This window comes from Hyla sarda, chromosome 6, assembly GCF_029499605.1.
Source record: "Hyla sarda isolate aHylSar1 chromosome 6, aHylSar1.hap1, whole genome shotgun sequence".
NCBI lineage: Eukaryota > Metazoa > Chordata > Amphibia > Anura > Hylidae > Hyla > Hyla sarda.
In genome coordinates, this window is record NC_079194.1 from 277745168 (window position 1) to 277767061 (window position 21894).

The window sequence follows — 21894 nt, forward strand, 5'->3', positions numbered from 1 at the left end:
GATTACAATAGGTCAGTTGTCCCTTGTGTTAATGGAGCAGCAGTAAACATGCTCCATTCTCTTCCCATGGGCCTTTAGAACACTGCTGAGCACTGACATCTTCTCTGTCTGAAGTCTGATGGACAATGAATTAGCCTCTCCATTAACTTAAAGCACAACTGACCTCCAATCTTGTGATTAATGGGGGGTCTCAGTTATCCCCTATCCTATAGTTAAGGGGGAACATTACATTTTGGGATAATTCCTTTATTAGTAAAAAAAAAAAAAAAAAAAAAAAAAAAAAAAGTAGGCCTAGTTACTCAAGCCTTTTGCATTGTTAAATGAATTTCAGCATCCCGACTAATATCTCTGCATGCGGTCTTGAAATATCTGATGGCGGCCCCGATCAGTCATGATCTTTGCCGGTCATAGAGCTTAATTGGCTTAATATCAAACAACCACTTATAGCAATTGCCTTTTCTCTTTTCCGCTTGTCTTGCCATATCACACAAGGTGCATTACCCAGTAGGTAATGACAATGATCCCCTAAGTGTCAGGAACATGAAATCTGTTCTCCTGTCTAAAAGAACAATGTTAGTTAAATTCCAAATGAAAGAAATGGGTATTTCGTAAACTATCCGTTGAGTAGCAATACTTGGCCTATTCCACTAATGTTATTAAAGGATTCACTGGCATTAGCGGCAGGAGAGATCTAAATTCTGATCGGCAAACAATGAAATTCTATCACAGCTGAATCCTATGTAAATAATGTGAAACGGTGCCCGGAGAACAAAGGATAGAACGTAACCATGGAAGGACTTGCACTCCTATTATTCTGAAGAAAAGCTGCAATATAAAGTGCTATACTGTATTTCATAAATTCCATCACGTGTACACATTATATTAGGACTTAATTTTACTCTTTTGCTCTCACACCAGAAAGATTTAACAAAATGACACAATCCTGTCTTATGTCCTCCAGGATCTAAAGTGGAAGTCTTAGTGCCTTTTGTGCTTAAAGGGGTGCTCCGCCCCTAGAAATCTTATCCCCTAATCAAAAGATAGGGGATAAGATATCTGATCGCGGGGATCCCACATGGGGAACTCAGCTGCAGCACCCCAGACATGGCGATGCGGGGCAGAGGCTCGTGATGTCACGGTTGTCAGGATCCGGACTGGAATGCAGGGTAGATACAGGTAGTGGATCCTCTGTGTCAGTGAGGTGATGACGTGGGCCGTACCAGGGGAACGGAATCTAAGGGGTTACTGGTTTTCACCAGAGCCTGCCGCAAAGCAGGATGGACTTGCTGCGGCAGGTAACCCCCAGGTCGTTCCACCCGATAGCGACTCAACCTCACTGACTGTTGAGTCAGGCGCGGTACAGAAGGACTAGACAAAAGGCAAGGTCAGACGTAGCAGAAGGTCAGGGCAGGCAGCAACGGTTCGTAGTCAAGGGCAACGGCAAGGGTCTGGATACACTGGCAAAGGACACACAGGAACGTTTTCTCTGGCACAAGGCAACAAGGTCCGGCAGGGACAGGAAGGGGAAGTGGGTTTTTATGGTGTGGGGAGTGTTAGGAACTAATTGGGCCAGGCACCAATTAGTGGTGCACTGGCCCTTTAAATCTGAGAGACCCGGCGCACGCGTGCCCTAGAGAGAGGGGCCACGCGCGCCGGGACTGAACAGAAGGACGAGGCCAGTGAGGGACACGGGATCGCATCCCTGCCGAGAGACACCGAGCAGCGCTCCCTGTCAGTGAGTCTGACCGGGGCACTGCAAGCAGGAGAGTAATGCCGCGAGCGCTCCGGAGGAGAAGCGGGACCCGGAGAGCTCGGCGTTACAACGGTTATGCCCCGCTCGTGACGTTACAGCCATGCCCCCTCAATGCAAGTCTATGGGACTTATATTGAGGTGGCATAGCCGTGACATCACGAGCAAGGCATGGCCATTACATCCCGAGCCACCGGTGCTGCACCCGATGGCCGGGTGCAGCAGGGAGATCGCGGTCCCCTAGCTGATGCAAAACTACAACTTCCAACTGTGGACCTCCAGGTGTCGCAAACCTACAACTCTCAGCATGCCCGGACAGCCAACGACTGTCAGGGCATGTTGGGATTTGTAGGTTTGCGACACCTGGAGGTCCACAGTTTGGAGACCAAGGGACTAGTATCATATATTGTAGTTTTGCAATATCTGGAGGTCCAAAGTTTGGAGACTAAGGAACTAGTATCATATGTTGTAGTATTGTAGCATCCGGAGGTCCACAGTTTGGAGACCATGGCTATAAAGTTTGGTAAGAATAATTTTGAGGTACTTTAAGAGACCAGCTGATATTCTCAACACTACCATGACTAGAAAACTTGTATTTAGTTCAGTATGCAATATCAATGGCATTGATGGTCTCCAAAAGACCTTCTCCATGAGAAGAACATGGGAACAACTGTCCAGGCATGCTTGGAGTTATAGGTTTGCAACACCTGGTGGTCCACAGTTTGGAGACCTAGAGACTAGTATCCTATGTTGTATTGTTGTAACATCTGGAGGTCCACAGTTTGGAGACCAAGATACTAGTATCATATGATGTATTTTTTGTACCATCCGAGGTCCACAGTTTGTAGGCCATGGTTATAGAGATCGGTAAGAATAATTTCCATATACTTTAAGAGTCCAGCTGATATTCTCAAATCTGCCATGACTAGAAAACTTATCTAGAGCAATATGAAATATCAATGGCATTGATGGTCTCCAAAAGACCATCTCAATGAGAAGAACAGACCAGATGTCGGATTCCAGAATTAAGCAGCATGCATACTGGCTGCGTTGGGTGGTCCTCTCCAAGAACTTTGACTGTAATTATTTTTCACCTTAGCGTACAGAGTACATTCCCATGAGCTGACTCCATTCTAATCTTTACTGCAGGCAAGTTCTGGTCATAGCTTTGGTACCGTAGAGATTCACTCTAAACTGCTGTGATCAGCTCAGGTTATACAATCAGTTAATTCAATAGCAACACTAACGTGTGTTTCCACTACAGTGCGCAGAGTCTATTTACTAGGGAGCAAAAAGCTTATATGTTCAGCACTTTCAATAGAATGTTTCTGTTTGATAAATAGACCATCTGACATATGCAAACAAATGCTGTATGATTCAGCAAAACTAATATTCACAAGGTTTACACATTCCAGAATTCTGCAAATTGAACTAGGAAATGAATTCAAGAATGTGTAAAATAACCAGCTGAGCATGGAAGGTGACCTTAAGCTCAACAGACGGAGCATCCAATGTTCGTATCTCTGCCATTAAAAATTCAATATGTGCCGAAGGACATGGTGAAGACTTGGGTATTGTTACTATAGAGACCTATAGGACAACTTGTCTTTCAAAGCATCTTTTGGCTCAATTTATGTATTGTTCATTCATTGTTTAGATATGAACCCTAGGGTAACCATGGGGTCAAGGTCTACCAAAATTTTCAGAACTAAGGGGAGACTTCAGCTTGCCAGTTGGACGTGTCATTAAAAAACAAGGCTCATATTTTGACTTCATTGAATGATTCTGCTCAAATTGTGGTCAGTTATAGTGTAAGATCTTAGGCAAGACCAACCAAAATGTCATTGAAAAGTGGTCTTATGAAAATGCATTAAATGTGGCAGACTAAAAATCTGTCAAACTACATTTGGTCTAGCCAAAGGGGTTGTCTTCTCATGTCACTGTACATTTGATATGATTGGAACAATTATTTTTTTGGTATTGCATGACTAGTTTTACAGCACTTTCAAGATAACCTTAAGAGGATTTAACCAAAGATTACAGCCAAGCTCTGAACTTGGCTATGTATGGAGGTCCCATAGGCAATGAATGGAGAAACGGTGGAGCATGTGTGTTGCTGCTCCATTCACTCAGATGACAATTGGCCTTTGTTCTCATGATCAGTAAAGGTCTCAGCAGACAGTCTTCTACCAATCTGTGAGTTATCCCCTATCCTATGAATAGGGGATGCATTTTGATCTTATAACAACCTCTGTAAAGCTTCCATGGAGTCTTTATATCTATCCAATGATATTTTTCTCCCACTATTCCTTGATTTATGGTTGAACTGCTTTATTTTGAGCTTCTTTTCAGCATAAAAAGGGATAAAAAGCCTGGAGAAGCAGTCCATAGGTACAATAGATACAATTTCCTTTGCAATGTGTACAGGTAATAACGGTTTCCCAGATATGGGATGGTTTCCAGTCACCCTTATATAATGATCAAAGCCAGTCAACTTGAGAGAAGGGCTTGTATGTCTCAGATTGCCAAGAAGCAATGTGCATAGAGTAGTCATAGAATAAGGAGACCATTTTAGGTATATGGAATGAGAAAGAGCATGGAAGGAAAGCGAAAAAAGAGGTCACTAGGTATCTCAACTTTACATTCAACATTTAATGGGAACTTTTTATGAAAAAGTAGAGGGTTTTGTTAACAATAACAGGATCGGGAATGTTCCTCTAACTGGTTTTAGAGGTAAATTTCACACAGTTTATTCCATACATTGTAAACTGGTTATATAATATTTTGAAATTTGGGCTTTGGCTATAGAAATATTCAATGTTTCAATGTGTATAAACACTTTAGGTTTTTCTTTAGTCAGTCCGTGATGTCTGTCAATACTAATGCCAGTGGGTGAGAGTTTGAGTCTCAATATGCTTACAGTAAGGAGGTGTTTTGAAGCTAGAAATCAATCGCTTTTCCCCATACTGCCGTAAGGAATGACCTAAATGTTCACTAAAAACAAAAGCTGTAAATCGTCAGAATGTTCACATTATGTAGATTTACAAGACATACTTTCAGAAACAAATAGTTCACCTAAAGGAATTCTTTTATATTACAAATGCCAAATCCATGCTGGGTGCTTGTTCTGGTTACTATTATTTTTACTGATAGTTACCATTATTAATAATAAGTTAGAGCAACAAACAAAAAATCATTCTTCCCAGCTACTAGTATATGAAGCAACGTGCGCAATTCAATTTTGTTTTTATCTAAATCTCATATATTGTTTGATACTTTTTAATGAATGGACCATCATTTTTCACATAGAAGGGTCGTTGGGCTGGAGACCTGGAAAAAACTGTGACACAGGACGTGTGAAACAACTGTATATTAAGGTACAATGCTATTAGTGGGTCCATTAGGTGAGAAATGTCACCATTATATTAGTAAGCAAGATCAGAATAATGTAATGTCAAGCTAAATTAAAAGATTTCCTATCATCTGGGAGTAGAGGACTGAGTTAGTAGAACTTCCCTAAAACAACACAGCCTGAGTACATTGCCATTTTTGGGAAGGGTCAGTTCTTGTAAGTCATGAAATGGAGCCATGACAGATTGAGACTGCAAGACTCATTTAGTACTGGTTGAATGCCACAACTCAAGAAGGAGTGTCTATGTGAAATAGCAGTTGGTAAGGGACTGGAAAGCCATGAGTAGAATAAGGTTGGAAGCTCTGAACTCTGTAATGTGGCCTGGGTTTAGTCCTGTTGTGTAGTGGACTGGACAAAGCATAGAAGGAGGGTATAATTTTGGAAGACCTCTTAGAGATATGGCTGGGGATAGCAGTGACCCTCCCTAGGTTTGTGTACTGATAGTTGTGTTATGTGATGGTTTTCAGTCTGGTCTGGGTGAAGTTAAAGGGGTACTCTGCTGCTCAGCCTTTGGAACATGACGTGGGGCTATGACGTCACAAGCTCCAGGCGCCGGCTCCAGCGTTCAGAACACTTTGTTCCAAACGCTGAGCAGCGGAGTACCCCTTTGACATTGACCCAATCTGAGATAGTTATATGGCCCGTAATTCTTTCTCTAAAGATTGTAAATGTTACTTGTCCCTGTAGTTTTTGCTTTATATGTGCAGCAGACATCAGTCTCTGTAGTGATTGGCACTAGGATTTCAGGATTGACGCACATAGCCTCAGTATTTTATAAAATTCACAGTTTTGCATATGTCAGATAAAAAATTGTATCTACTCAAAAATAAGTAAAACAATAAAACAGTTTTGTGTTCATAGTATATATATATATATATATATATATATATATATATATATATATATATATATTTTAACACTAAACGGACTCTGTATTATAAAATATCAAAACTGCCCAACGATTGTTCTGATGTCCGGTCAGTATGAGAAAACTAAACCTAACCTAAAGTTAAGATTATTAAACTGGATTAAAAAAAAGAAATCACTAAAATGCCAAAGAAAGAATAAAGATGTCAATGTTCGTAATGAATGTACATGTCTTCAATGGACAACTGAAATGTGAATTACTAGTATCTACAACATTGCTTCTCAGAATGGGAATTATGGAAAAAGAGTGGACAAAAATAACACAGAGCAAAAGGGGAAGAAGACAACTTTTCTGAAAATGTTTTGGTGATTCATATATAATTTGAGACTTTTATTCGGAAGAATTCTCTTCACCTTCTCACTCCGCCATTTTTAAACCAACCTCCCAATCCCCACAAAAATTACCTTTGTCTAGCAGCCATTCGTCTACAACACGACCCAGGCGGTAGGGGATGCGCTGACGGGCAAGCGCCAATCTTTCACTATCTGGGTTCCCTTTATAGAGTTTTAATAAAAGAACGTTAGTTGCATTAGAATCTGAAAGGCGAAAGGTTAGAGGTTAACAGTTCAAGGAACAGTTACAATAGTTAGAAAATGGTTAAGAGAGATTTAAGGAGATTAGTCCCATTGTGCCCCCATTTAATCAAACCACTCGCAAAAGCCAATATAAAGGGTTATATAAATATAAATGGATTGCAATATATGGGAAACCAACTACAGGTGAGCAGGAAGTATTTGCATACTCAGTCATTTCTAAATCTTATTAGTAATCATTAAAATGGTTTTGTATTTCCACTGGCCACCTTAGGCCACCTAAGGTGTACCTTATCAATTGCTTGTTAACACAAATAGTTAATCAGCAAATTACATGGCAGCAACTCAATGCATTTAGGCATGTAGATGTGGTCAAGACTACTTTCTGAAGTACAAACTGAGCATCAAAATGGGGAAGAAGGAAGAAAGGGGATTTAAGTTAATTTGAAAGTGGCATGGTTGTTGGTGCCAGACTGGCTGGTCTGAGTATTTCAGGAAGCGCCAGTTGTGTGGACGAAAATGCCTTGTTGAGGTCAGAGGAAAATGGGCAGACTGGTTGGATATGACAGAAAGGCAACAGTAACTCAAATAACCACTCGTTATAACCAAGATATGCAGAATCATCTTTAAATGCGCAAACGTCCAACCTTGAGGCAGATGGGCTACAGCAGTAGAAGACCACACCAGGTGCCACTCCTGTTAACTAAGAACATAAAACTGAGGCTTTATTGGTTTAGGCTCACCAAAATTGGACAATGGAAGACTGAAAAAAACATTGCCTGGTCTAATGAGTCTCGATTCCAGCTCGGACATTCAGATGTTAGGGTTGGAATATGGCATAAAGAACAAGAAAGCATGGATCCATCCAGCCTTGTATCAACGGTTCAGGCTGCTGGTGTTATGGTGTGGGGGACATTTTCTTTGCACACTTTGTGGCCCCTTAGTACTAACTGAGCATTGTTTAAATGCGACAGCCTACCTGAAAATTGCTGCTGACCATGTCCTTTCACAGTGTACTCATCTTCCAATGATCACAGCAGGGTAATGCACCATAGCACAAAGCTTACATCATCTCATACATGACAATGAGGTCACTGCACTCTACCATCATGTCCATGTGGAGCAAAATCACTCAGGAATGTTTCTAACAAATTATAAACAGTATCAACAAACATAGATAACATAAGAGGAAGGCACTCACTATTAGCTATGAGCTTGGCATCCCACGCTTTCACCGATTCAATACAAGATAAATAACCACAGATCGGTCTGCTAATAGTGAGTGCCTTCCTCTTATCTTACCTATGTTTGGTGAGCTGCTAACATTCGGAAATGGTGCACCACTGAAGATCAGTACAACAGTGGCGGCACAATAGTCCCGGCCAGTATAAAGCTACTGTAACACCGCACTGTGCAGCCCGCTGTATCTCATAGACTATTATAGAAAGTATGCCTTGAAGAATGAAGGGAGTATTAAAGGTAAAATTGGGTCCAACCCAGTACTAGCAGGGTATTCCGAATAAAGTGGCTGTGAGTGTAACTGTCAACTATTATTTCAAAAGCAATCTCATTGCTAGGGATCGGAATGTGGAAGAATGAAAACACAAGGTAGGTACAGAGGGAAGTTTACACAACTATGATATTTGGTTGAAAGGTTAGGGTTGGACCAAGCGCTGTATATTGATACTTGCAATACAGCTATGGACCTACAGTGAATCCTGGAGTCAGGGACAGAGGGAAATGAAAGGCATGCTGGGTGTAGAGGCAATGCTCTAAGCATAGAAATGAAAGACAAGAATTTGGAATCTGTAAGTGCTTACAAATTTAAAGTTAAGGTTTGGAAATCTTCATGCAGAAGCAAACAAATCGGTGGCAAATAACTGCACGTTATTTAGAAAAGAGCCTATTCATTTGCGATCTTCACATTGTGCAGTTCACAAATCAATTTCTCACTTGTCAGCCATTAATAGATATTCACTGACTTTGTGACAAATTACTTTGCCGATGCTGAGCTCCATAGTTTGCCGAATCTACAAGTAATAGACACGGAAAGAGAATTATCAAAGCGGAGCAACTAAATAGATTCCATCTCTTAATTTTCAGAAGCAATCTGATTGGCTGCCACTCCTCCAATTTGTACCGGTGATGGAAAACGTCCGCCCACCGGGAACTGTTTGTTTTGTGAGCCACAAATTGAAAAAATATATTCTTACTAGATAAATATTACTAGCATTACTGCTTTTTGGTGCCTGATCTGGAGCAGCATCCATGCTATTAAACCTGGTAGTACATGGAACAGTCAGCTTATTCGAGGCAACATATGGCAAATAAACCAAGTGCACTTTTCCCAAATCTTGCAATTCCAATTATATTCTCTGTTGGACTAGAATTGAAGTGGTTGTAATGAGGGCAGAATGGATTAAAAGCTAAGCTCTAGTTAGTTCTGTTTAGAAACTGGTTATAGGGATATTTGGGACAGTTTAGACCAGTAGATTTTAGCACTAGGTTTATCAGTACTTTTTTTGTTAAGAAATTCATATTTTCTCATTATTTATTCAGTCATGATTCAAACATATAACTTAAGAAAAAAAAAAACAATCTCTTAGATCTTTTTTTTTTTTTTTACCCATTACGATAAGAAGAACAATTACGGTATATAACAGCAGCTAACAACACAGGTTAATGGGAGGGAAACAAAACTGATGCAATGGTTCATTTGCAAGATCTCAGTGCAAGTAAATAAGATTCTATTAGCTTAGAACATCAGATAAGAGCAACATTATCCTAAGAGTTCATCCTAGTGTATACACCATGATCTGCATGTAAATGTTAGGATTAGTACCGATAGATTTGTCTTTACTCAAATGTGAAGGAGCCAGAAAAATACCAGATAGGCATGAAGAATAGGAGAAATTAGGGTACCAGAAAAAATGGAGAAAAAAAAAATTGTGTTTGGACCAGAGGCTGTGTAGGAACTTTTTCTCATCTTAGATGTCTGTACTTTAAAAAAGATCAGATAATTCATTGCAGTTAGAGACGAGTGAATTGACTCCAATGGGTTTGATTCTGAATTTCACAAAAAAATAATTCAGATTTGTTCAGACTTTTTTGATTCGTTTTGGATTCATCTGGTTCCTGTTCCTGTACATTCATTGGTCTGCAGGTAAGTGGTGATGCTGTATGCCTCCCAGCTTCCATTATTTATATGCCCTAAGCCATGTTCCCTGCACCCAGCTCAGCCTCTCGGTGTACTGTACAAAAGCAGGAACTCATGTCTTTGGACCCTATTATTGGGGCAATTATTGGCCAAACAGGCCGGCTTCACTCTGTGTAGTAGGGCCAGTGATCAGCTGATGAATGAGCAAACATTCGTTCTAAAATGTCAAAAATATTATCACTCATTAGCCGCACATTTTCCAGTGTAATAGGGGACGCGAGGCAAACGAGTGATGGCAGCAAGGGCCACACAAGCCATCCAGTGATCTTTTATGCAACTCTCCCCCTCATGTTGCTCAAGCCTTGCATTGAATCCTGTAAATAAGCAACGATCTACAAGATTGGCACTCATTTACAGCCAGCATCAGGTCATCAATTAGGACCCTTTGACAAAGAGTCCCTGCTCCTGTCCCTGCAATTGCAAGACAATCAGGGCACTTTCGAGTTGGAATCTGGTTGTGAATCCAAAAAGAATCTGACATTTTAGCCAAATTGGATGCAAAATAAATCTGAGGAGATTCACTCATCTCTGTGTGTAAGTATTTGCATTTGGCTTGTTTCCTGGTGCATCTGCTTGCACTCTCCAAGCATGTAGTCAACAGCCTCACTAATCCAAATGACCTTATGCTTGCACAGTACTTTTCTTACAAGCTACAAACTATCATTAACTGAATGTAACATGCAATTATTATATATATACTTACATGGTAGTCATAATCTACAGCAATGAACGGCATTTACCAGTCTTATGACTACATGATAGCAACAGTAGTATTGAAAAAAAGCTTTAAAGAAAATACTTATTCGTCTCTAACACGGACTATCAAGGGAAGGACTTTCCATGCATATGATTTGTACTAGTGATCCTCACCTGCAGGATACCTTTCGTTGACCGGCCAGCTGTCCACCTGCAAGGTAGCATTACCCCCACTACGAGTAAATCGCACCACATGATACTTCCCATCGCTCACCAGGGCCCCTGGCTCTTCGATATTTATATCATCTGTGCCAACGTTAAAAATTACCCCCACTGTGCCATCAGCCTAGGAAGGGAAAAAAAAAAAAACAGTTAAAAAAATAATGATAAATAATGAAGATTTATTGTGAATAAATAAGACCTGCTAAAATGTTCAACTTAATAGAGATTTGTGTTTCACTTCCATTTTCTATGGAAATTAATTTAACGGAACAGCTGCAGAAAAGCATTTCAATAATTGAAGTCAATGGATATCAACAAAATAGGCTCTAATGTCAGGTAGCACAAAGTTAAGGGCTGTTTCCACAATTATCTTAAATATAGTGGTAGATGTATGATTCAGAGCAGTATTGTGAAGCGTTCACCATCAAGCTCGGACACTGGGGAGTGATAGAATCAACATTTCCAGTAAATCGGTATTTTCTTTGAGATGTGCGAAACCCGCCTTGTGGAATTTTCTTCTTACGAAACATTCACACAATATATTTCATAATTGCAGTTGAATTGTACGAGCAGAAAACATAAAGACATTTGGTGGAAACAAAACTCAATTTGCGGCTAGATAGCTGCCTCTCACAACCGCTTTGCCGCCGATGAATCTATATTTAGTTTTGCTGAATTTCGTTTATGCAAAAACAGCGTTTCTTTTTTTTTTTTTTTGCCTCCAAATCAGTAACTAGTTGTAACTTGTGTAAATTGTGTATCAATAAAGGGCCAGATCAATCTAACATGCGGGGTTATACAGTTTGTGTAAAAGTATTTGACCCCTATCCCTTTTCTCAGCACCTTAATCAGTGTTTGGCTTTGTGGGCATTTCCTTGTGTTGCGATGGAAAACAGGAAGGGCTGAGTAGCCAGACCCCGCAAAGTTGAAATGGGGGTGGTGAGGGATCAAGGCAAGTGAGTTAAATTTTTTGTATACATTTAGTTCATCCTGGCCACATTAAGACATATAAAATGAGTCTCCTGACAACCCTTTTAATACACAGGTAAGAAAGATTTTGGCCGTGCCACCAGGTCTGATGCCATCTTCTGGTGCTTGTTGTCTTGGTAGCAGGATGCTTCTGTGGAAGGCAAGGGCAGGCAGCACATAGCAAAGTCAAGTCACAAAGCAAGAGGTCAGAGGGCAGGTGGCACAGGAGCAAGGTCAGGGTTCATAGCAACAAGGTCTGGAACACAGCAAGGGACAAGCAGAATGCTATCTCTTAGGCTAATAAGGCCCAAAGATCTGGCAAGGGTAAAAAGGAAGTGCCTGTACTTATGGGGTCATTTGGAAGAAAGAATCATTTAAATGTGTACTGTCCCTTTAAAGTTCACAGAGCCGTCTCGCGCACGACGGCAGGCAGGAAGCATGCAGAGACGACGGGGAGGTAAGAGACAGTGGGCAGGCTGCGATCGTATCGTGAGATGCAAGTTGCAGTATGGAGTATGCCAGGCAGCAGAGGAGGGTGCATCCGCAGCCAGCATGTCTGACCCCCGTGTGACTCCTAAAACTATCACAGTTGTTTTAGTATGACTGGGCAGAGCTGCACCAGGTGCTTAACAATTTGGCAATATTTATTTTTAAAGTAATGCTGAGGCTGTTAAGGAAAAAGAAATAGTACTTACCTGCCCCAGTCCCATGCATGTTTAGCTAATGCTACTGTTGTGACTCTTTTTTGTCCCCTGATGTTTGTGTCTTCTGCTTGCTTCCAAGTTGAGATGTAGCAGCAGGGCCTTCTTGTTCTGCCCATCAGTGACTGTTGTGGACAGTGATTTGCTAAGCATGAAGGTCCTGCTTCTACATCTCGTCACAGAAGCAGGCAGAAAAGACAAACATCAGGGGATCAGAAAAACCCACAATGAGAGCTGCAGCTGAACCTGTAGGAGACTGGGACAAGTAAGTGTATATTTTTTTCTTTTTCTAACCAGCCTCAGCATGTTTAAAAAAAAATTGTGACACACCAGAATACCTATTTAGAAAACCATGAATTTAACACCAAACTATCATTCTTTCACGGATAATGGCCATTGGGTTATGCCTCAAGATCTAAAACAGAGAAATAAATCTACATCTAAATGGCTCAGCTTAATCCCATTTATTTTATTCCGATGAAAAAGGGTAAAAGGAATTACTTTTATTCCAGAGAGATTGTGCAAAACCTTGTGTCTGTATTGTAATGTTTAAATGGGCACTGTCAGATACAAAAGGTAAAACATTAACCTTTCTAATATACTTTATAAGAAAATGTTATTTCCTTTTTATAGAAATCATGGCTTCTAAAATCATGGCTTTGTCCATGCTGAAGCACAGGTATGGACAAAGTCCTGTAAGTGATTGGGGGCTAGCACTCCTCTGTGTTCTCTCCTGTCTGATACAACAGGAGAGAGCACAGAGGAATGCTACCAGACAGGAGAGAGCAAAGAGGAGTACTATCAGACAGGAGAGAGCACAGAGGAGTACTATCCGACAGGAGAGAACAGAGGAGTACTATCAGACAGGAGAGAGCACAGAAGAATCCTATCAGACAAGAGAAAGCACAGAGAAGTGCTATCAGATAGGAAAGAGCACAAAGGAGTACTATCATAGAGGAGAGAGCACAGAGGAATCCTATCAGACAGGAGAGAGCGAAGAGGAGCACTATAAGACAGGAGAGACCACAGAGGAGTCCTATCAGAAAGGAGAGAGTACAGAAGAGTGCTATCAGACAGGAGAGAGCACAGAGGAGTACCATCAGACAGGAGAGAGCACAGAGGAGTACTATCAGACAGGAGAAAGCACAGGGGAGTACTATCAGACAGAAGAGAGCACAGAGAAATCCTATCAGACAGGAGAAAGCACAGAGGAGTCTGAGAAGAAAGGAGAGCACAGAGGAATACTATCAGACATGAGAGAGCACAGAGGAGTACTATCAGACAGGAGAGAGCGCAGAGGAATACTATCAGACAGGAGAGAGCACAGAGCAGTACTATCAGACAGGAGAGAGCACAGAGGAATACTATAAGGCAGAAGAGGGCACAGAGAAGTCCTATCAGACAGGAGAGACCACAGAAGAGTGCTAGCCCACCCTCACTTACTGAACTTTGTCCATGCCTGTGCTTCATATCGGACAAAGTCATGATTTTATAAGCCATGATTTCTATAAAAATGAAATTAAAATGTCTTATGTAGTATATTAAAAAGATTAATGTTTTGCCAAGATGTCCATTTAAGCAAAAGAAAACATTGTCAAAATACCTCAACATTTATGTAAAATTGGGACTCTTCCTGGTGCTAACGCCTAATACGTCAATCACTAGCTAAGGCGGGACACCATTGCGGCCAGCGATGGCACAGACATTTCCTGCTTCAACCAGTGAAGCACTCTGACAAATTGAGCCTCAGCAGTAGGAAGTGAAGTTAGCAAAAGACCTGAAGTATGAGCTGGACTGGCCTACCGGAATACAGGAAAAATTCCTGGTAGGCCGGCCACCACCTTACACTTGCATACAAGATCCTGACACTAGTCTCAGGACCTTGTATATAATGGCCACAGAGTGGCAGAGCTAAGAGCTATAAGTTCCCAGTCCTGCCACTCATTCCACTCACCGACTCTGGGAGCCATACAGGATGTCTGCGTCATTGCATTGGCCGTGCAATGATATGACTTCATCACACTGCCTACGCCATGAGGCAGACGCTACTGCGCAGGACAGAACGGCTCTATATGAGTGCAGTGAAGGTAAGTCTGTTTTTTTTATAAATAAGGGGGCTAATCTGCAAAGGGAGGGGGGCCTGCATGCATACCTACCCAATCTAAAGGTGGGAGATCTACCTACCTAATACGGAGGGTGAGTTGTCTACCTACCTACCTAATAATAAGGGGGAGGGAGATCTACCTACCTTATGTTGAATGGAGTTTGGGGGTGCGAAAAAGAAGCTTGCCTAACTACCTACCTAATATAGAAAGAAAATTTACGCAGCTAAGATGGAGGGAGAAAGGGGAGGGGGGCCTGCTTATCTACCTACTTAATATAAAGGGGTGATCTACTTATATAATATGGAGAGAGAGGAGCAGGAGCAGCCTGCTTACCTACCTATCTAATAGAAGGGTAGAGGGGTAGAGAAATCTATGACCTAGCAATTATGGAGGGAGAGAGGGATTGGGGAGAAACCTACCTACCTAATATAAAGGGGGGGGGGGTCTGCCTGCTATATGGGGTCACAGAACTGGCCTAAGTGCTATATGGGGGCACAGAGGGGGTCTAACTACCGTATAGGGGCGCAGAGGAGGCCTAACAGCTATTTGGAGGCACAGAGGGGGCCTAACTACTATACGGGGGCACAGATATTCTTTCTTGTATACTAGTATTATTGGTAATGTTGGTCTCAGTATACAGGATTTAGTCAATAACAGTTTTACGGTAATAGATATGGTGATAAAATTGTATTCTGGTAATTTTGGTAATATTGGTCTCAGTATACTGGGTTTTCACATGCAACGCTTCAGTTCTCCATAGAATCCTTTTTCACTGTAATGGAGTGCTGCGCCATTTTACTTTTTGAATCTGTGGACTGTGATTGGGTCCAGGATGCTGGCACCATTTCATTGAAACATTTGGCGAAGTAGTGGTGTATTTCTTCTGTGATATATATATAGACAGATTAATATAGATATGAATGTATGTACATATTTATTACATATGTATATATATATATATATATGTGTATACATATATATATATATGTAAAGGGATACGCATGCACGCATAGCAGCCGTTGGCTGGCACACTGACAGTGCTGTGGGGTAGGTGTGCAATAATTTTCAGGGCTGTTTTTATCACCAGTCCGACACTGCCTGGTGCAGCGATACCGGAAGTCTTGTGCTATTCCCGGTGAAAAGACAGCCATATATTTGTTAATTCTGTGCAACCCTTTTAGGTGGTTAGTTATTGGAAGGTAATATTTCTAATAAAGATTCCCAAGGAGTAGTGCACCATAATAATGCTGATCAGAAGACAAGGTCAGAAGAGCTTTTTACAGTATTTGATGGCAATACGAGCAATTCAATTTTGAAAAGTGAACAATGCATGAGAGAAACAATTGTTTCAAGGGCTCCCTTTTAATCATCACGAATAAACCTGCAAAATATATTAACATAATAACTCCGCTTTTTCTGAAACAAGAACATTCTAAGGGTTCTAAGTACTTGTCTCTAGCGCTAGATCTCAGCCTATATAAATATTTTATTATTTCCGAGTGTGCCATCGACAGTGTGTTGACAATATCACTGCCCGTTTTCTAGCACATAAGTACTGTATTAATGCAAATCATTTAGGAAAGTAAATGCTGTCATGGCCCACTGATACGTTCCTTAGCCCCATTTGTGCCCTGGGCATTGAAATCAATGCATATCATTTGGAAAAAGAAAAAAAAGCAGCTTGTTCCCATATTTCCCATTTATCTAGAATTAAATCTAACATGAAAGAAGAGAAAGATTTTGCTAATTAGAGCGAGTAATATTTAATACACGTCAATTTAAGATAAATACTTTCATGAACGAGGCAGGAAAAAGCTTAGTGCTGATTCCATCCAAAGTGCCGTACTGATGAAATGGCTCCTCAAGGGCAATGAATATTATTTGGTAAAATTGGGATTTTTATTTTCTCAACAGATTTTATTTTTGTCAAGCCGTACTTTCCATAAACTGTAGATTTTGTTTTGAGTAAATGCATTTTTAGTTTTATTACAAGATATGAATTATGCAAAGTATGCAAAAAAGCTTGCTCATCACTACTATCCCTTCAGATTAACATTCGACCTATAAGGAACCTTGAAACATGACAGGGGATTATATGCTAACCCATAATCTCTCCTAGAAAGAAAAGTTACCCATATGTGGACAGCTGTTTTAGTGCCCTCACCCCTTTTTAGTACAGAGCAGGGTGCTAGCTGGCCTTTAAGTGGGACCGAGGTGGTTGTTTGTTCCTTGAATAGACTGTCAAACTGGTGTATGAAATGCTCTATGTGAAAAAAAGTATTCAATTATTAATTGATTGTTAATAAAAATTGTCAAAATTTTAAATAAATCCTATATTTACACAATTCTCTAATGTTTCTGAAATGATTAAATTATTAGTAGTAGGTAAAAAGGGGTTAATTCTTTCACTTGTAGCCACTATTTGATGTTGCCGTCTTTCAACTATTTTTCGACCATATTGTGTTTCCTGTATGAAAACTGGCGCACAGAGGGAAATGGCGGCATTGTCCATAATAATCCTTCATTGTCAGACTCACTTGGAAGGAATAAAAGAATTCAGTTCGTGTCTGCACCGCCATTCTTACGTGAAGTCTATCATTATTGTACTACTGTGTTGGCTGATATGGTTTGGATGACCCCACAAGATAACAGATTCCACAGATACGGATTTCCTAATTCTCATAACATAGTACAATAGAAGACATATGCCCATCAGTTCTTTGGAGAGGACGTGGATGCAAGGGAGGGGTATGGGTAACTTTAGAACTTTCTTTTTCCAAAGTGACCCAAAGAAACCCTAAGAAACCCAAAAGACACAACTCAAACTGCCATAAATATGCCCCTTCCGATCCTGAGCGGCAATCAGACTGGATCAACATTCAAAGCAAAAACTTTTGACTTTATTTAGTTTTAGGAAAACGTCGAAGAAGCTCTCGGCTGTTACTGTTGTGACTGTAACAGTTCATTTTCCTGACTTACTGAGGCCATTGCATGAGATTTTTCCAAATCTATAATTTTGTAATGCAACATTAGCCCGAGTTCACACGGGAAGCAAAAGCTGAGTTTTGTATTTTTGTATTTACAAAAATAAAATCTGCAGAAGATTACACTTGCAGCCAAGTGGATGAGTCTTTACAGTTCTCATTCTGCGGACATTCTTCTCAGAGCAAATTGAACATGCCGAGGATTTTCAGATCCACAGCACATCAATTGTGTTGTGGATTTGTTGCCTATTTGCTCTGCGTATTTCACCTTTTTCAATGTAGCAGAGATGAATCTACCAACAAACCTGTATATCTTTTTTTTTAGGGTACTGCTAACGCCCTACACATTTAAGAAAACCTAGTTTACTATCAGACTTTTTTTTTTGGCCACTTTATTTATTAATTATGTTGCAATCCATTTGATGAAATCGGTGTATGTCTGAGCTGGTGCAGTAGGACAATAAAAGTCGATGTAACTTACATGACCTTCAGTTTTAATACGCCAGCAGATTTACCAACTTGAATTGTTCTTTTTTCAGGAATATTATCAAAATATTTTGGCACTATACAAGGAAGTACAGGAAATAGGATTTTGGGGTACAGGAAGTTTAAAGGGGTTAAATTATCCTTAGGATTGTGATTGTTCTTTTTTGTTTTAGTACAAACACATAGGCTCTTACAATAAAAATGTATTATTTCCAATAACTGCTTAGATGAGAAATCTGGCGAAAATCTGCAAATCTGAAACTTTTGACATTAGTTTTGGATGCATTTTTCAAATGGTGTCTGCTGCTGCTGCTGCTGCTACTACTACTACTACTACTATTACTACTACTGCAAACCACACATCTTCTGCCTTGTCCATTCTTTACTGCTACTACTATCCCTACACAGCCACATATCTCCTGTCTTGTCCATCAGTCCATCATGTTCCATACTATACTGCTACTGCTACTACTACACTAATACACAGCTTCACATCTTCTAAGTGTTCCATACTGTATTGCTGTTTCTACTACTTCTACTATGACTACTACTATTTTTACTAGTCCCACACAGCCCCACATCTCCTGCCTTGTCTATCATGTTCCATTCTGTACTGCTACTACTACTACTACTTCTACTACTACTACTACTACTACTACTACTACTACTACTACTACTACTACTACTACTACTACTAGCCCTACACAGCTGCACATCTCCTGCCTTGTCCATCATGTTCCATTCTTTGCTGCTGCTGCTGCTACTAATACTACTATTACTACTACAACTACTACTACTAGCCCTACACAGCCTCACATCTCCTGCCTTGTCCACCATGTTTCATTCTGTACTACTGCTACTACTAGCCCTACACAGCTGCACATCTTCTGCCTAGTTCATCATGTTCAATACTGTTCTGCTGCTGCTACTACTACTACTACTACTACTACTACTACTACTACTGCTACTACTACTACTACTGTTAGCCCTACACAGCTACATATCTCCTGATGATCAAGTTGCATACTACACCACATCTGCTGATACTACTAGTAGCCCTACTATATGCCAGCGGTTGCTCCCCATCAGTGTACTTTAACTCCTGGCATTCACAGCCACCATGTTACTACAGCCCAGTCCTTTCTACTACCAGCCACCATGCTACTTCTCCTGTTTCTGCTGCTCCTGCTCTGGCCCACAAGATGAGCGAGCCAGGATCCAAAACCTGTTCCCCCATGTATCCTTTCGGGTTTCTTAAATAACAACCTTTAGAGTGGCCTAAAGCCAAATTGGTTGTGTATCCACACCCATTACATGTAACAATGACATAGCCGCACATCTCTTGCTTTGTTCATCATGTTCTATACTACACTGCTGTTGCTGGGAACCCTAACCTGCTCAGGATAAATATTAAAAACCTGAAACGTAGGAGACCTCAAAGTGTCATACCTGTCTTTTTGATTTGCACAAAATGTATTCAGACTGAATTGAATTTGACTGCAGAATCTTACGTATCTGACCTAAAACAAATTTCTCATTCTTCTTTACTTACAATTATTACTTCTTCTTGCTTTGATTCACCCAGCCCATGCCCACATGTGTCCATTAACACCTATTTTCCAGTGAGGCTGTTCCCATTTACTAGTAACCATGGCAGGCCCACAAACAGGGACTTTATCTGCTATGCTTTATAGACATGATTAAAGTAGAGAAAGAAAATTACATCACTATTCATCTATTATCAAGGAAAATTTGAAGAAAAAAAACATCTAACAGGAAAAGATCTGGCCTTATTTAATATAATTCAAGTAGAAAAAAATAACTTTGGATTATTATTTGATCAGCTTGTATGTAAAGAGAGCAGTTCTGGGATATCCGTTTTATGGTTTGTTTCCATGGTTACTGTCGACATGTATGAGCACATTTAGAAGAAAAATAAATAAATCTGTTGGTCTTGGCTCTGCTCTCGCCGTTTCCCGCTATGACTGTCGGTAGCTTACATGCTACAAATCATTTCAGAGCTTTTTTTTGTTCAGGTTAGGACAATATGAGTTTTTCCTGGATTCTGGTTATGGTGTAATCCTTTTACATTTAGTCATTCACGACTTCGGTCTGCATTATAATTTTATGCAGTAATACTCCCATGCATCTATAAAATATGAAAGGCGACTAGCGCATGTCTACCATCAGCAGATTCTGCACAACATGTTTAATATTCATTTCCATAGTTACCTTGGTGAAGGGATGTTAAATTGCCTGACTTCTCTCCTCATAGTCATTTACTCTAGTAGGTCACCGCGCTATTTATAGAAGGAGCGAGGTGAAGTTATTTCCTTGTCGAGAAGCATTGTTTCGTTCTGCCTTTAGTGTTTATACTCTGCCGACATTTCAATGCAGTTTAGTGCTGCCAACCATCCGATAACTCATACAGGGTCCACAAGATATGGTGTATTTTTTTGAGCCATCCATTGAATGAAACTGGCGCATATCTGAGCTGGTGCAGATACTCACTTGGGGCCAGTAGGACAATAAAAGTGGGTGTAACTACATGGCCTTCAGCTTGAATACTCTGGCAGGGTTGCCAACCTGAATTGTTCTTTTTTTCCCACAGAAAACTATCCAAAAATCATGAAGAGTCAACATTTTTTGCAGATAACTTTGAAAACCATAATAACATCAATAAAATTCCTGCCTGTTACTCGGAATACTGTTTCAAATACTGGTAGCTATAAAATTTTGGTTTTCAAAGGGGTACTCCTGTGTTAAACCTTTTTTTTTTTAGATCATCTGGTGCCAGAAAGTTAAACAGATTTGTAAATTACTTCTATTAGAAAATCTTAATCCTCCCAGTACTTTTTAGGAACTGTATACTACAGAGGAAATGTTTTTCTTTTTGGATTTCTCTTATGTCACGACCACAGTGCTCTCTGCTGACCTCTGCTGTCCATTTTAGGAACTGCCCAGAGCAGGAGAAAATCCCCATAGCAAACATATGCTGCTCTGGACAGTTCCTAAAATGGACAGCAGAGGTCAGCAGAGAGCACTGTGGTTGTGACATAAGAGAAATCCAAAAAGAAAAACATTTCCTCTGTAGTATACAGCCCCTAAAAAGTACTGGAAGGCTTAAGATTTTTTAATAGAAGTAATTTACAAATCTGTCTAACTTTCTGGCACCAGTTGATTAAAAAAACAAAAGTTTTCCACAGGAGTACCCCTTGGTCATGTTCACATGGTGGAAATTCCGAGCAGAATTCCACAGGAATATTCCGCTCGAAAATTTGGCAGCAGCAGATCCACTGATTTCAATAGGATTCTGTTGCACTGTGTCCACAGCAGAATTTTTGTAGATTTCGGCATCTGCGGAAACATTAAAACTGTCCAATTTTTCTGTGGATTCTGCTCAGAAATGCATTGCTGTCTATGAAGATGCACATTTCTGAGAGGTCCTGGTGCTACTGAATCAAGTAAATATGCAAAATGTCCACCCGTATTTTCCGGTGAACATTTTCAGCCATGTGAACATGTCCTTACAATTGCCTAGCTTTAGATAGTTGGCAACCCCAACTGCAAGTACCTGTCCGCTGTGAGTCTACTTATCCATGGCCATTAGGAATCTGCAACTCTCTTAAGGTTCACATCACCTTTTGCAATCTGGTGAAATATCCTTTACCACCAACATTTTTTTATTTTTCTTAATCAATGTAAAAATTTAAAAAATGTTACCACGATTTGCATAATCGTTGTAAAATATCACCATTTTGCTGTCAACTGAAAAGACACAACAAGAAGCACAATTTGTAACAGACTAAGGCTCCTTTCACACTGCTGTTTTTGCCCAGCAGTGTGTCGGCCATTAGAAGATAGCGGGAGAAAAATTTGTGCTTGCGACTT

At 40.3% G+C, this 21894-nt stretch overlaps 1 protein-coding gene across 12 annotated transcripts in view; it reads right to left on the reverse strand.

The window, feature by feature from the left end:
• The window catches only part of NRXN2 (neurexin 2), a gene marked incomplete at its 5' end in the record, with an annotated part of 790596 nt that overhangs the window by 110689 nt on the left and 658013 nt on the right, over nucleotides 1-21894 (reverse strand). For 6 of the 12 annotated variants that reach the window (XM_056527422.1, XM_056527426.1, XM_056527420.1 and 3 more), the window contains 2 exon segments: nucleotides 6495-6584; nucleotides 10711-10882. In XM_056527422.1, coding sequence (XP_056383397.1) covers nucleotides 6495-6584; nucleotides 10711-10882 — 262 coding nt within the window. 12 annotated transcript variants of the gene reach the window in all.